This window comes from Bombina bombina, chromosome 3 (genome assembly GCF_027579735.1).
Source record: "Bombina bombina isolate aBomBom1 chromosome 3, aBomBom1.pri, whole genome shotgun sequence".
Taxonomy (NCBI): domain Eukaryota; kingdom Metazoa; phylum Chordata; class Amphibia; order Anura; family Bombinatoridae; genus Bombina; species Bombina bombina.
Genome location: NC_069501.1, coordinates 1,223,577,310 through 1,223,592,466, shown reverse-complemented (window position 1 = coordinate 1,223,592,466; position 15,157 = coordinate 1,223,577,310). Strand labels below are relative to the sequence as shown.

Below are 15,157 nucleotides of genomic sequence, written 5' to 3'. Positions count from 1 at the left end.
TATTACATTTATAAAACTTAATTGTAGACTAGAAACACTATTTCGAATTTGAATGTCACATTTGAATCGAATATCACATTCTAATCGAATATCACATTCGAATTTGAATATTACATTTATAAAACACAGTATTAGACTAGAAATACTATTTCGAATTCGAATGTCACATTCGAATTCGAATGTCACATTCAAATTCGAATATTACATTTAAAAAACACAGTATTAGACTAGAAATACTATTTTGAATTTGAATGTGACTTTCAAATGTAGCATTCGAATTTGAATATTACATTTATTAAACACAGTTGTAGACTAGAAATACTATTTCGAAATTGAATGAATACATAGCTAAACATTCCATTATTCTAATGAATATTTTCGAATTTTATTGAAAAATTTGAAAATGAAAATTCAAAAATAGAATGTTAGAATGTTACATAAACATTCAAAATTCGATTTGAACGAACAAATGTATAAAAAAAAAATTAAATTTAGAATTTTTAGAAACATTCGCCCATCCCTACCAGGAATGTCAGTCAGTGACTTCCTGCTGTAGGCAGTTACGGAGTGAAGATAAAACAATAGCGCAGTGATTAGAATATAGTACTTAGGTATAGTACCCTGTATGGTTTATCCATTTTTTAGGAGATTTAGCTGCAAAATAGGTGATGCATGTGAATTGCAAATTGTATCTACACCTAATGCTTTATTTAAATAGCCTATAATCATTTTGGTGTATAATGCCCCTTTAATCTTCCACATTTGCACGTTTCTAATATGCTCCCATGAAGAAAAAACAAACATCTAGCTGCTAAATTTCTGGGTTTCCTCCTAGATTTTGAACAAATTTGTTGAACCCAAAATGTATTGCCATTATTTTCAGTGATTCAGATGAGTATAAACCTTCTTTAATTATATAAACATATATGATATCAAATTTTTGTAACTCTAATTAGCAAAAAGAATAAATAACAGTATTTACCTAATAAGATACGAGACAATAATACCACAAAGCACCAAAGCGAACACTAAGCCAAATACCAGAATCACAATTGATGGTTCAATTCCTGAAATACAAAAATAAAATGTGAAAAATATACAATTTTTTAAATGTAAACTAGAAAAAAAGTCATATGAAGCATATGTGACTAGACGTCTCTACATAAACACTTTGTTTTGACTTTTTAAATTAAAACTATAACACTTTACACATAATAAAAGATGTCACACACTTAAATCACATGGCAGATTTCATAGTAAAACTGAACATTAAAAAGTTGTATTTATCAGTGTCTTGAATAAAATGATATTATGGGACATATTTATCAAGGTCTGGCGGACCTGATCCAACACTGCGGATCAGGTCCGCCAGACCTCGCTGAATACGGCGAGCAATACGCTCGCCGTATTCAGCATTGCACCAGCAGCTCACAAGAGCTGCTGATGCAACGCCGCCCCCTGCAGACTCGCGGCCAATGGTCCGCCAGCAGGGGGTGTCAATCAACCCGATTGTACTCGATCGGGTTGTATTTTGGCGATGTGTGTCTGCCTGCTCAGAGCAGGCGGACAGGTTATGGAGCAGCGGTCTTTGTGACCGCTGTTTCATAACTGCTGTTTCTGCAGGCTCGCCAGAAACACGGGGCATCAAGCTCCAATCGGAGCTTGATAAATATGCCACATTGTATAATCAGTATTTATTGCTTGGTAGAAATTCAAATTCAATTTCATGGTTTCCCTTTGTTACAGATAAAGTATTTATTTATTTTACTGTGTTCAATAATAAATTGCGTAGTCAATTTTATGACCATGAAGATATTTCTATTATTGACATTAATTGACTTTGTAATACAGGAGTTGCATGTTTTAGTTTGATGCCTTCATTTTTGACTCTTACTGTATCATAGGAATAACATCACCAGAAAAAGAAACCATGATCTCAAGTTTACAGAAAGGGTGGTTGACCCATGAAATAAGATCCCGTTAAAGGTGGTAAGGACAAAGAATATAAAGGTATTAAAAAATGCCTAGGATTTGCATACATAAGAATTTATTAAAGGACATTTTAAAGAAAAAAATGTGCTTTATTTTATAAGAGCATGTAATTATTTTGCATTACTATTTGTTTAACTACTTATAACAGCTTAAACACATAGGTAAAGTTCCATTTGGGAACCCCAAGCATTGTGGCCAAGTACTGGTGGCTATGTGCAACTGCGGCTCCTGATTGTTCAATGTCCGTGTTTCCTCAGGAACTGCAAAGCTCCCTTTTTGAGGGCTCAACACATAGTTATTTGGGGTCATTTACACACAAAAATGACATTTTGTAATGATCTAAAACATTTGCATTAGACTTCCTCTTAAGTTTACACTTTAGTAAGAAATACTGGCAAACTCAGTAGGCCTTCTGGTTCTGATATCATAATTTATGTTTCTAATTTGGGTTATAGCTAAATAAATAATTAGATATTTTTTTTTCGTGACATCTATTCCATAGACAGATGTGAGAACAGCGGTGCATTCGGTTTCTCACAAATGTAAATTTGTGATGAATATTTAGATATTCGCTTTGTTTTAACTAAACAAATATCTGAATGAATGCACTAATTTAAAGAATAACGAATATATACTAATGAAATACATTAGTATATTACTTATTCTTTAAATTAGGTGCATTAGGGAGCTGAGCTAATCTGCTTCTTCTACATAGCACCCAGGACCACGCTAATATGAGCATTAGTGCAGTGGATACCAGAGCTTATGCTAAAAGACCTTCTCCTTTAGTGCTTATCTTATCTTCTTCACAGAGTCCAGGGCTGTGCTAATAGGAGAAGCTCCTTTAACGCAGACTCTGGGATCTGCCTCACTAATATTTCTATTAGCTCGGCCCTGGACTCTCTGAAGAAGTTTAGTGCCACTCTCCAGTACGCTATAGGTAAGAATCCTACACGGTGCCACCTGCAGCAAGATAACATTTACATTTGCTTTAATGAAACAAATGGAAATGGAAATGAATATTCAGTATTCAGTTCATTTTAAACTAACCAAATACCGAATAGTGCAACACACAAAAATTCTGATAAACAAATTTTTCAAAATATTCGTTCTAAATTATTTGTCCGAAACTAATTATTCAGTGCTGCTCAAATACCTGAAAACACGAAATATAAAATTTTCTTCTATGTGAAGAACATTGGAATGTAAAATTATTCATAGCTATCTTTTGGTTAGTACTGTTGGGCTAATGCGTAGCGGGTTTAGTGAGCTCCATTGAAGTCTATGGGGAGAAGTGAACACGTTTGCGATATCTGAAGTCCTTAAGTTAGCGCTCATCGGGTTCCGCTCACGCCCAAACAATATATTTTCAACTTGCAATATGAGCACTAACCCTCCCACACATCAAAATGTTCCTTCTGGTAGTGTTTGTGCGCTAGAAAAATCGCTAAATAGTGGGCCACTTGTACTCTGGCCCATAGTTCAATAACCACATTTATGATATATAAACAGAGGAAGAGGATTTTCTTTCCATTGTACTCAACCTACCCTAATCAATCATTTTTTTTTCTCTTTCACTGTTGTGTCACGGTTTAGCTTTTTTCTTTCCACCTTATTTTATTAAACCCTTTTCCATATTTTTTTCCCTCATTTATCTCTCCTTGGATTTTTCTGCCAACCTCTTTAAGAATTACATGGACTGAGACAAAAGGAATCTCCAGTGGCGAAGGTTCCCCACCTCTATCAAAGGACATTCTACTTACTTCACAGCCAGAACACCCATAACACCTGCGGTTATTTAAATATAATGACAGCAGGTCAGTATTTAGGTCATTTGTAATATATTAATTGTCATTCCTTTGTGTTTATATGTTTTACAATAAAAAAGTAAGAAAAGTAAATTTATTAATTATTAAAATTTTACATCACTAATTATGCAATGACACAGAGGTAGATTATAATCTTTCCAATCGTGTTTATTGTCTGTTTTAAAGCTGCAATACACCTTTTCAACATTGGAGCAATCACAATGCAAAAAATAACACCATTTCTGTATTTGAATTAACCCTATTGGATCCGAGAGGATATCGAAAAACTAACCTTTACAATGTTATAAATTAAATATTTACCACAAAATGAACACATCAAGTTCAACAGCTAAAGGCACTTACAAGAGGATTCAGTACAAGACTGAAAAGGAGTGTACTTTTATAGCACTCAACAACCTGTATTTTGATAATAACACAACTGGTCACAGAAAGGAAAATGTATTTGTGTACATATCTGGTTCGAGACGTGTAAAACTTAACTTTTATTAATATTAGTAAAGATAAAACAATGGGAACAAAAAAAACCTAAATATTAAAAACACAGTAGCGTTGTATCTGGGTGACATGAACAATAGGGTCAGTAGAGAAACTCAACCCGAGGATCTAAATGGGTCTAAAAAATATATGGCAATAGCGGGCAGTGCCAGGGCAGAAATATAAATGACCTCCTGCGAAACCAAAATAAGTTTGAACAAATTATTGAACCTCAGGTTTCTCTTAATGTAGGAGTATATGCTGGTACTAATTTTAGAAAATTCAAACAAATTATTGGACCTCAGGTTTCTCTTAATGTAGGAGTATATGCTGGTACTAATGTTAGAAAATTCAAACTTAGAGTATTATTGTGGTGAATCATCCAAATTCATAGTGAATAGGAGCCTATAGGATATTCTCTATTACAGTATATATCCCATAGTCAGTATATACTCAGTCAGGGCAGTGGACTAATGTCTATAAAAATATATCAATATAGTCAGTGTGATTCACTTAGATAAGGTACATGAGGTAAATATCCAACTGCAGAGCTGTACTCAGGTACTGATTGGAAGAAGGATATATACTGAATGTGGTAAGTCCACAATAGCTGAGAAATATGTGATGAGTATCACCTTAAAATATTTCCTAGAATTATAATATTAAATAATAAATATTAAATATTCAGCACATTGTATATCCCATAATATCTGACTAATGTAATAGTGCGCTGTGAACTACTGTCTCACTGCAGCACTGGTATGGAATTATTATTTTACTGTAAGGACTTGATAGGTGGACACCTATAGAAGGGATAGTCAGTGTGATTCACTTGTGTGGTTTATTAACATCGGATTTCAAAGCTGGACACGGATTCAAGATGAAATGCTGGTATATATTCAATATTACATTCCCCAAAAGGACTAGGGAATGCCCAATGCGTATTTACATAAAGTCTGAATCCCTGTTATTAGGCATACATATATTTATGATATTATGCATTTAATACATGATGTAATGCGAGTGTGCCAATATCCTAATATCGCACTGTTATGCTGTGAACAAATGGCACCTTGCCGTACTAGTATAGGATGTTAATTATAGCATAAACGGAAAGCCCCAGTATTTTGTTTATACTAAATATAGATTCCGGTACCAAAGTAGTAAACCGGAGGTACGGTAAGAGCACATCAAAACGTGCCACCCTATTAGAGACTAGCCAAGATTAAATTAATAGGTAATGAGGTCGAGTTCTCTACGACTGTGTAGATGGTCAGACGTCAACATAATTAGTAATATAAATTTAAATTATTTAGAGCAACCATAATATTAGAAATAGAGGCACCCAGGGTACCGTTACCGCTGATTAAAAAATACACACACAACCGGAGAGAGACGGTAAGTCCCTACTCCCCTAACATGTTTCGCAACAAAGCTTTTTCAAAGGTGGGGCGGCCGGCTCTACTACAGATTTTTATAAGCCGAGTGTAAGACAACGTCTCTGTGTATAGCTTCTATGATAGGTGGAATATTTGGTAGCTATCCATAGGTCCTTCAGGGGGGGCGCGGTTGCCCTATCACAAACTGACACGTGTGACGCCTTCTCAGAATACCATGGCAACCGGACCCAGACAATAACAAAAATGCTGCCTTAACATCTATTGTCATGATCGTTTAGAGTAGATGAAGTAAGTTCGAAGTAAGATCAGAAACTGACTTATAATTATGATGGCAACATTCTCTATCTGAGATGAAGTCCGATCTGTATCATATTGTTATTCAGACAACCCGGAATTGTAAATTAATTGGTCATTTTCAGAAAGAAAAATAGTAATAAATTGGAATTGTCCTGTATGGACAGAATTAAATATCTCATAGTGCTGGAAATGTAAATCTGAAATTTGATTGAATCAAAAGACTTATATTTTGTTTGGTGACGTATATATATGTAACCCAAAACTGATGGGTATCTCTGTGCCTGAATGTAATAATATATTTAGTCGCTAAGCAGCCAAATTCCAGACCTTAGGGCTAACATCTCACTCCTCAAATTCCAGACCTTAGGGCTAACATCTCACTCCTCAAATTCCAGACCTTAGGGCTAACATCTCACTCCTCAAATTCCAGACCTTAGGGCTATAATATACATATCTGGGTGGCCCAGACTCTCCATATTATATAATACAAAAGAAACAACAAGAAGCCCCATATTGTTTATACAGTTAAGACTCAAAATATATCAGATATGGATAAAATATAAATTAATTTTTTCTAAATTAGAACTGAATTAGATAAGAGAGCATATTGCTTCTGTGTTCTATTTCTCAGGAATGTAAGGATGTACTGATCATATATCCATTATTTGTCCGTGAGGGCAGAGTATGGGTGGCTGATTGTGACTGTGGACAAAGTCATTGGAACAAATAATATTACTTATGTGTGGCCCCTGAGGGTGGTCTAAGTGCATCCAAAGGGTTGTATAAATATATCTCAAATACAAACGGGGTGGAGGGAGACTAGGTGAGGTAATAACGTGGCAAAGTAAAAAGTGCTAAAAAAGGGAATATATAAGTGACTTAACAAAGGGAAATATACGCTTGGAAAAAGTGTAATGGAGGACAGGGGAAAAAAGAGAGGGGGTCGGTAATATAACCGATCCAGCATAATTAATGGTGCTCTAGTATATGGTGATATAGTGCCCTTAATTTAATGGGAAGAGAATCATTACTGTACCTCCGGTTTACCACTTTGGAACTGGAATCTATATTTAGTATAAACAAAATACTGGGGCTTTCCTTTTATGCTATAATAATCATCCTATACTAGTGCGGCAAGGTGACATTTGTTCACAGCATAACAGTGCGATATTAGGATATTGGCACACTCGCATTACATATGTATTAAATGCCTAATATCATAAATCTATGTATGCCTAATAACGGGGATTCAGACTTTATGTAAATACGCATTGGGCATTCCCTAGTCCTTTTGGGGAATGTTATATTGAATATATACCTAGTAATTTAAACTCGGAAGAGAAGTTAGCACTCAAAAACATAAAAGACTGGGAAGATGTGATAATCAGGGAGGCAGATAAGGGTGGCAACATTGTCATCTGGCCTAAAGACATGTATATTAAACAGGTCGATAAGCATCTAAAGAACAAACAGTGCTATCAAAAACTATTTAACAACCCCAGTGAGGCATTCTTAAAAGTGTTTAATAAGATCATTAAAGAAGCCCATGATATGGGCACAATTAACTCTGCCGAAATGAAATTCCTTACAGTTAAAGAACCTAAAGTTGCCACATTTTATCTCATCCCGAATGTTCACAAAAATATTGACAACCCCCCGGGTAGACCAATTGTATCTGGTAATGAGTGCCTTTCTGAACATGCCAGTCAGTACGTTGACTTTAGGCTAAGTGAATTTGTTGAAGCTTTACCTTCTTTTGTAAAGGACATGATGGAAGTATTACATCGACTAGACAATATTACCATCAGGAAGGAAACCTGGCTGGTAACTGCAGATGTTGAGGCCCTCTATACATCCATCACAAATGACAGAGGCCTCCGGGCAGTACAGTTCTTTTTAGAAGAAGGTTCAAAAGAAGAACCTATACATGACCTATTCATTCTAAAATTATTAGAATTCGTATTGAAATACAACTTCTTCACCTTCGCCAATCAATTCTACTTACAAACTCAAGGCACGGCGATGGGCACTGCTTGTGCGCCCACATACGCCAATCTCTTCATAGGATGGTGGGAGCAAAAATGCGTATTTACTGATACTTTAACTGAGGATACGAACCAGATACCTCTCTGGATTCGTTACATAGATGACATCATGTTCCTATGGGAGGGAACCCGAAAAGAACTGGAAACATTCCTATGTAAATTGAATGATAACTCACTTAATATCAAACTAACATACAATATGAGTCAATCCAGGATAGAATTCCTAGATCTAATGATATTCAAAGATGAAGATGGCAAAATTCACACGGACCTCTTCAGAAAACCTACTGCCACTAACAGTCTACTATACAAAACAAGTGCGCATTCACCTGGCACCACCAAATCTCTACCAGTTGGAGAATTCCTCCGGATCAGAAGAAACTGTAGTGATTTAACATTATTTAAATCACAAGCCAAAGACCTGGAGAAGAGACTATTAGATAGAGGTTACAGCAAGCGAGGAATTAAAAAAGCTAGATCTAGGGCACTCAATATGGAACGTACAGATTTACTTAAAAAAAAGACAAATAAAGACAAAGATGCACAAACCAGATTGATATTAATGTACAATCTCTCAGTACATTTAATAACTAAAATTATTAATAAACATTGGGCAATTCTCCTATTGGATGAAGATCTGAAATCCACTATTGGAGATTCAGTCAAAGTAGGTTACAGAAGAACCAAAAATATCAAGAATATATATATACGTCACCAAACAAAATATAAGTCTTTTGATTCAATCAAATTTCAGATTTACATTTCCAGCACTATGAGATATTTCATTCTGTCCATACAGGACAATTCCAATTTATTACTATTTATTTATTATTACTATTTTTCTTTCTGAAAATGACCAATTAATTTACAATTCCGGGTTGTCTGTATAACAATATGATACAGATCGGACTTCATCTCAGATAGAGAATGTTGCCATCATAATTATAAGTCCAATTCTGATCTTACTTCGAACTTACTTCATCTACGCTAAACGATCATGACAATAGATGTTAAAGCAGCATTTTTGTTGGGTCCGGTTGCCATGGTATTCTGAGAAGGCGTCACACGTGTCAGTTTGTGATAGGGCAACCGCGCCCCCCTGAAGGACCTATGGATAGCTACCAAATATTCCACCTATCATAGAAGCTATACACAGTGACGTTGTCTTACACTCGGCCTATAAAAATCTATAGTATAGCCGGCCGCCCCACCTTTGAAAAAGCTTTGTTGCGAAACATGTTAGGGGAGTAGGGACTTACCGTCTCTCTCCGGTTGTGTGTGTGTTTTTTAATCAGCGGTAACGGTACCCTGGGTGCCTCTATTTTTAATATTATGGTTGCTCTAAATAATTTACATTTATATTACTAATTATGTTGACGGCTGACCATTTACACTGTCGTAGAGAACTCAACCTCATTACTTATTAATTTAATCTTGGCTAATCTCTAATAGGGTGGCACGTTTTGCTGTGCTCTTACCGTACCTCCGGTTTACCACTTTGGTACTGGAATCTATATTTAGTATAAACAAAATACTGGGGCTTTCCTTTTATGCTATAATAATCATCCTATACTAGTACGGCAAGGTGACATTTGTTCACAGCATAACAGTGCGATATTAGGATATTGGCACACTCGCATTACATCATGTATTAAATGCCTAATATCATAAATCTTAGGCCTAGATTTGGAGTTCGGCGGTAGCCGTCAAAACCAGCGTTAGAGGCTCCTAACGCTGGTTTTGGCCGCCCGCTGGTATTTGGAGTCAGTGATTAAAGGGTCTAACGCTCACTTTTCAGCCGCGACTTTTCCATACCGCAGATCCCCCTACGCCATTTGCGTAGCCTATATTTTCAATGGGATCTTTCTAACGCCGGTATTTAGAGTCGTTTCTGAAGTGAGCGTTAGAGCTCTAACGACAAAATTCCAGCCGCCTGAAAAAAGCAGGAGTTAAGAGCTTTCTGGCTAACGCCGGTTTATAAAGCTCTTAACTACTGTACCCTAAAGTACACTAACACCCATAAACTACCTATGTACCCCTAAACCGAGGCCCCCCCACATCGCCGACACTCGATTAAAATTTTTAACCCCTAATCTGCCGACCGCCACCTACGTTATATTTATGTACCCCTAATCTGCTGCCCCTAACCCCGCCGACCCCTGTATTATATTTATTAACCCCTAACCTGCCCCCCACAACATCGCCGCCAGCTACTTAAAATAATTAACCCCTAATCTTCCGACCGCAAAGCGCCGCCACCTACGTTATCCCTATGTACCCCTAATCTGCTACCCCTAACACCGCCGACCCCTATATTATATTTATTAACCCCTAATCTGCCCTCCCTAACATCGCCGACACCTACCTTCAATTATTAACCCCTAATCTTCCGATCGGAGCTCACCGCTATTCTAATAAATGTATTAACCCCTAAAGCTAAGTCTAACCCTAACACTAACACCCCCCTAAGTTAAATATAATTTACATCTAACGAAATAAATTAACTCTTATTAAATAAATTATTCCTATTTAAAGCTAAATACTTACCTGTAAAATAAATCCTAATATAGCTACAATATAAATTATAATTATATTGTAGCTATTTTAGGATTAATATTTATTTTACAGGCAACTTTGTATTTATTTTAACCAGGTACAATAGCTATTAAATAGTTAAGAACTATTTAATAGCTACCTAGTTAAAATAATAACAAATTTACCTGTAAAATAAATCCTAACCTAAGTTACAAATAAACCTAACACTACCCTATCAATAAAATAATTAAATAAACTACCTACAATTACCTACAATTAACCTAACACTACACTATCAATAAATTAATTAAACACAATTGCTACAAATAAATACAATTAAATAAACTATCTAAAGTACAAAAAATAAAAAAGAACTAAGTTACAAAAAATAAAAAAATATTTACAAACATAAGAAAAATATTACAACAATTTTAAACTAATTACACCTACTCTAAGCCCCCTAATAAAATAACAAAGCCCCCCAAAATAAAAAATTCCCTACCCTATTCTAAATTAAAAAAGTTACAAGCTCTTTTACCTTACCAGCCCTGAACAGGGCCCTTTGCGGGGCATGCCCCAAGAAGTTCAGCTCTTTTGCCTGTAAAAAAAAACATACAATACCCCCCCCCAACATTACAACCCACCACCCACATACCCCTAATCTAACCCAAACCCCCCTTAAATAAACCTAACACTAATCCCCTGAAGATCTTCCTACCTTGTCTTCACCATCCAGGTATCACCGATCCGTCCTGGCTCCAAGATCTTCATCCAACCCAAGCGGGGGTTGGCGATCCATAATCCGGTGCTGAAGAGGTCCAGAAGAGGCTCCAAAGTCTTCCTCCTATCCGGCAAGAAGAGGACATCCGGACCGGCAAACATCTTCTCCAAGCGGCATCTTCGATCTTCTTCCATCCGGAGCGAAGCGGCAGGATCCTGAAGACCTCCAGCGCGGAACATCCATCCGGACCGACGACTGAACGACGAATGACTGTTCCTTTAAGGGACGTCATCCAAGATGGCGTCCCTCGAATTCCGATTGGCTGATAGGATTCTATCAGCCAATCGGAATTAAGGTAGGAATTTTCTGATTGGCTGATGGAATCAGCCAATCAGAATCTAGTTCAATCCGATTGGCCGATCCAATCAGCCAATCAGATTGAGCTCGCATTCTATTGGCTGATCGGAACAGCCAATAGAATGCGAGCTCAATCTGATTGGCTGATTGGATCGGCCAATCGGATTGAACTAGATTCTGATTGGCTGATTCCATCAGCCAATCAGAAAATTCCTACCTTAATTCCGATTGGCTGATAGAATCCTATCAGCCAATCGGAATTCGAGGGACGCCATCTTGGATGACGTCCCTTAAAGGAACAGTCATTCGTCGTTCAGTCGTCGGTCCGGATGGATGTTCCGCGCTGGAGGTCTTCAGGATCCTGCCGCTTCGCTCCGGATGGAAGAAGATCGAAGATGCCGCTTGGAGAAGATGTTTGCCGGTCTGGATGTCCTCTTCTTGCCGGATAGGAGGAAGACTTTGGAGCCTCTTCTGGACCTCTTCAGCACCGGATTATGGATCGCCAACCCCCGCTTGGGTTGGATGAAGATCTTGGAGCCAGGACGGATCGGTGATACCTGGATGGTGAAGACAAGGTAGGAAGATCTTCAGGGGATTAGTGTTAGGTTTATTTAAGGGGGGTTTGGGTTAGATTAGGGGTATGTGGGTGGTGGGTTGTAATGTTGCGGGGGGGGTATTGTATTTATTCTTTTACAGGCAAAAGAGCTGAAATTCTTGGGGCATGCCCCGCAAAGGGCCCTGTTCAGGGCTGGTAAGGTAAAAGAGCTTGTAACTTTTTTAATTTAGAATAGGGTAGGGAATTTTTTATTTTGGGGGGCTTTGTTATTTTATTAGGGGGCTTAGAGTAGGTGTAATTAGTTTAAAATTGTTGTAATATTTTTCTTATGTTTGTAAATATTTTTTTATTTTTTGTAACTTAGTTCTTTTTTATTTTTTGTACTTTAGCTAGTTTATTTAATTGTATTTATTTGTAGCAATTGTGTTTAATTAATTTATTGATAGTGTAGTGTTAGGTTAATTGTAGGTAATTGTAGGTAGTTTATTTAATTATTTTATTGATAGGGTAGTGTTAGGTTTAATTATATCTTAGGTTAGGATTTATTATACAGGTAAATTTGTTATTATTTTAACTATTTTAGCTATTAAATAGTTCTTAACTATTTAATAGCTATTGTACCTGGTTAAAATAATTACAAAGTTGCCTGTAAAATAAATATTAATCCTAAAATAGCTATAATATAATTATAATTTATATTGTAGCTATATTAGGATTTATTTTACAGGTAAGTATTTAGCTTTAAATAGGAATAATTTATTTAATAAGAGTTAATTTATTTCGTTAGATGTAAATTATATTTAAGTTAGGGGGGTGTTAGTGTTAGGGTTAGACTTAGCTTTAGGGGTTAATACATTTATTAGAATAGCGGTGAGCTCCGGTCGTCAGATTAGGGGTTAATAATTGAAGTTAGGTGTCGGCGATGTTAGGGAGGGCAGATTAGGGGGTTAATACTATTTATGATAGGGTTAGTGAGGCGGATTAGGGTTTAATAACTTTATTATAGTAGCGCTCAGGTCCGCTCGGCAGATTAGGGGTTAATAAGTGTAGGCAGGTGTCGGCGACGTTGAGGGGGGCAGATTAGGGGTTAATAAATATAATATAGGGGTCGGCGATGTTAGGGCAGCAGATTATGGGTACATAGGGATAACGTAGGTTGCGGCGGTTTACGGAGCGGCAGATTAGGGGTTAAAAAAAATATGCAGGGGTCAGCGATAGCGGGGGCGGCAGATTAGGGGTTAATAAGTGTAAGGTTAGGGGTGTTTAGACTCGGGGTACATGTTAGGGTGTTAGGTGCAGACGTAGGAAGTGTTTCCCCATAGCAAACAATGGGGCTGCGTTAGGAGCTGAACGCGGCTTTTTTGCAGGTGTTAGGTTTTTTTTCAGCTCAAACAGCCCCATTGTTTCCTATGGGAGAATCGTGCACGAGCACGTTTTTGAGGCCGGCCGCGTCCGTAAGCAACTCTGGTATCGAGAGTTGCATTTGCGGTAAAAATGCTCTACGCTCCTTTTTTGGAGCCTAACGCAGCATTTGTTTGAACTCTCGATACCAGAGTTAATTTTATGGTGCGGCCAGAAAAAAGCCAGCGGAGCGTTAACAGCCCTTTTACCGCCAAACTTCAAATCTAGGCCTATGTATACATAATAACGGGGATTCAGACTTTATGTAAATATGCATTGGGCATTCCCTAGTCCTTTTGGGGAATGTTATATTGAATATATACCAGCATTTCATCTTGAATCATTGTCCAGCTTTGAAATCCGATGTTAATATACCACACAAGTGAATCACACTGACTATCCCTTCTATATATAGGTGTCCACCTATCAAGTTCTTACAGTAAAATAATAATTCCATACCAGTGCTGCAGTGAGACAGTAGTTCACAGCGCACTATTACATTAGTCAGATATTATGGAATATACAATGTGCTGAATATTTAATATTTATTATTTAATATTATAATTCTAGGAAATATTTTAAGGTGATACTCATCACATATTTCTCAGCTATTGTGGACTTACCACATTCAGTATATATCCTTCTTCCAATCAGTACCTGGGTACAGCTCTGCAGTTGGATATTTACCTCAAATCTAAGTGAATCACACTTACTATATTGATATATCTTTATAGACATTAGTCCACTGCCCTGACTGAGTATATACTGACTATGGGATATATACTGTAATAGGGAATACCCTATAGGCTCCTATTCACTATGAATTTGGATGATTCACCACAATAGTACTCTAAGTTTGAATTTTCGAACATTAGTACCAGCATATACTCCTACATTAAGAGAAACCTGAGGTTCAATAATTTGTTTGAATTTTCTAACATTAGTACCAGCATATACTCCTACATTAAGAGAAACCTGAGGTTCAATAATTTGTTCAAACTTATTTTGGTTTGGCAGGAGGTCATTTATATTTCTGCCCTGCACTGCCCGCTATTGCCATATATTTTTGAGACCCATTTAGATCCTCGGGTTGAGTTTCTCCACTGACCCTATTGTTCAATGTCACCCAGATACACCGCTACTGTGTTTTTAATATTTAGGTTTTTTTTGTTCCCATTGTTTTATCTTTACTAATATTAATAAAAGTTAAGTTTTACACATCTCGAACCAGATATGTACACAGCTACATTTTCCTTTCTGTGACCAGTTGTGTTATTATCAAAATACAGGTTGTTGAGTGCTATAAAAGTACACTCCTTTTCAGTCTTGTACTGAATCCTCTTGTACATTCCCTCTAATTAGTGTACAGCACCTGCCCAATATCTCATGAATACTTAGCCTTACATGAAGGTCTTATTTCACTGAAACTATTATTGGCAACAACCTCTGTAGTGCCATTGTTATTGTTCTCTAGCTATTGATGAGCTAAAGGCACCTTGTAAATGCTCATCAGCCAAATAATGATTGCTCGAACTAGAAAAACGAGATGC

The 15,157-nt window shown here is 36.8% G+C and overlaps 1 protein-coding gene across 1 annotated transcript in view; it reads right to left on the bottom strand.

The window, feature by feature from the left end:
* The window catches only part of LOC128652673 (retinal guanylyl cyclase 2-like), a 163,392-nt gene that overhangs the window by 55,995 nt on the left and 92,240 nt on the right, over positions 1-15,157 (bottom strand). The window contains exon 4 of the mRNA XM_053705603.1: positions 983-1,067. Coding sequence (XP_053561578.1) covers positions 983-1,067 — 85 coding nt within the window. The remainder of the gene's footprint in view (positions 1-982; positions 1,068-15,157) is intronic.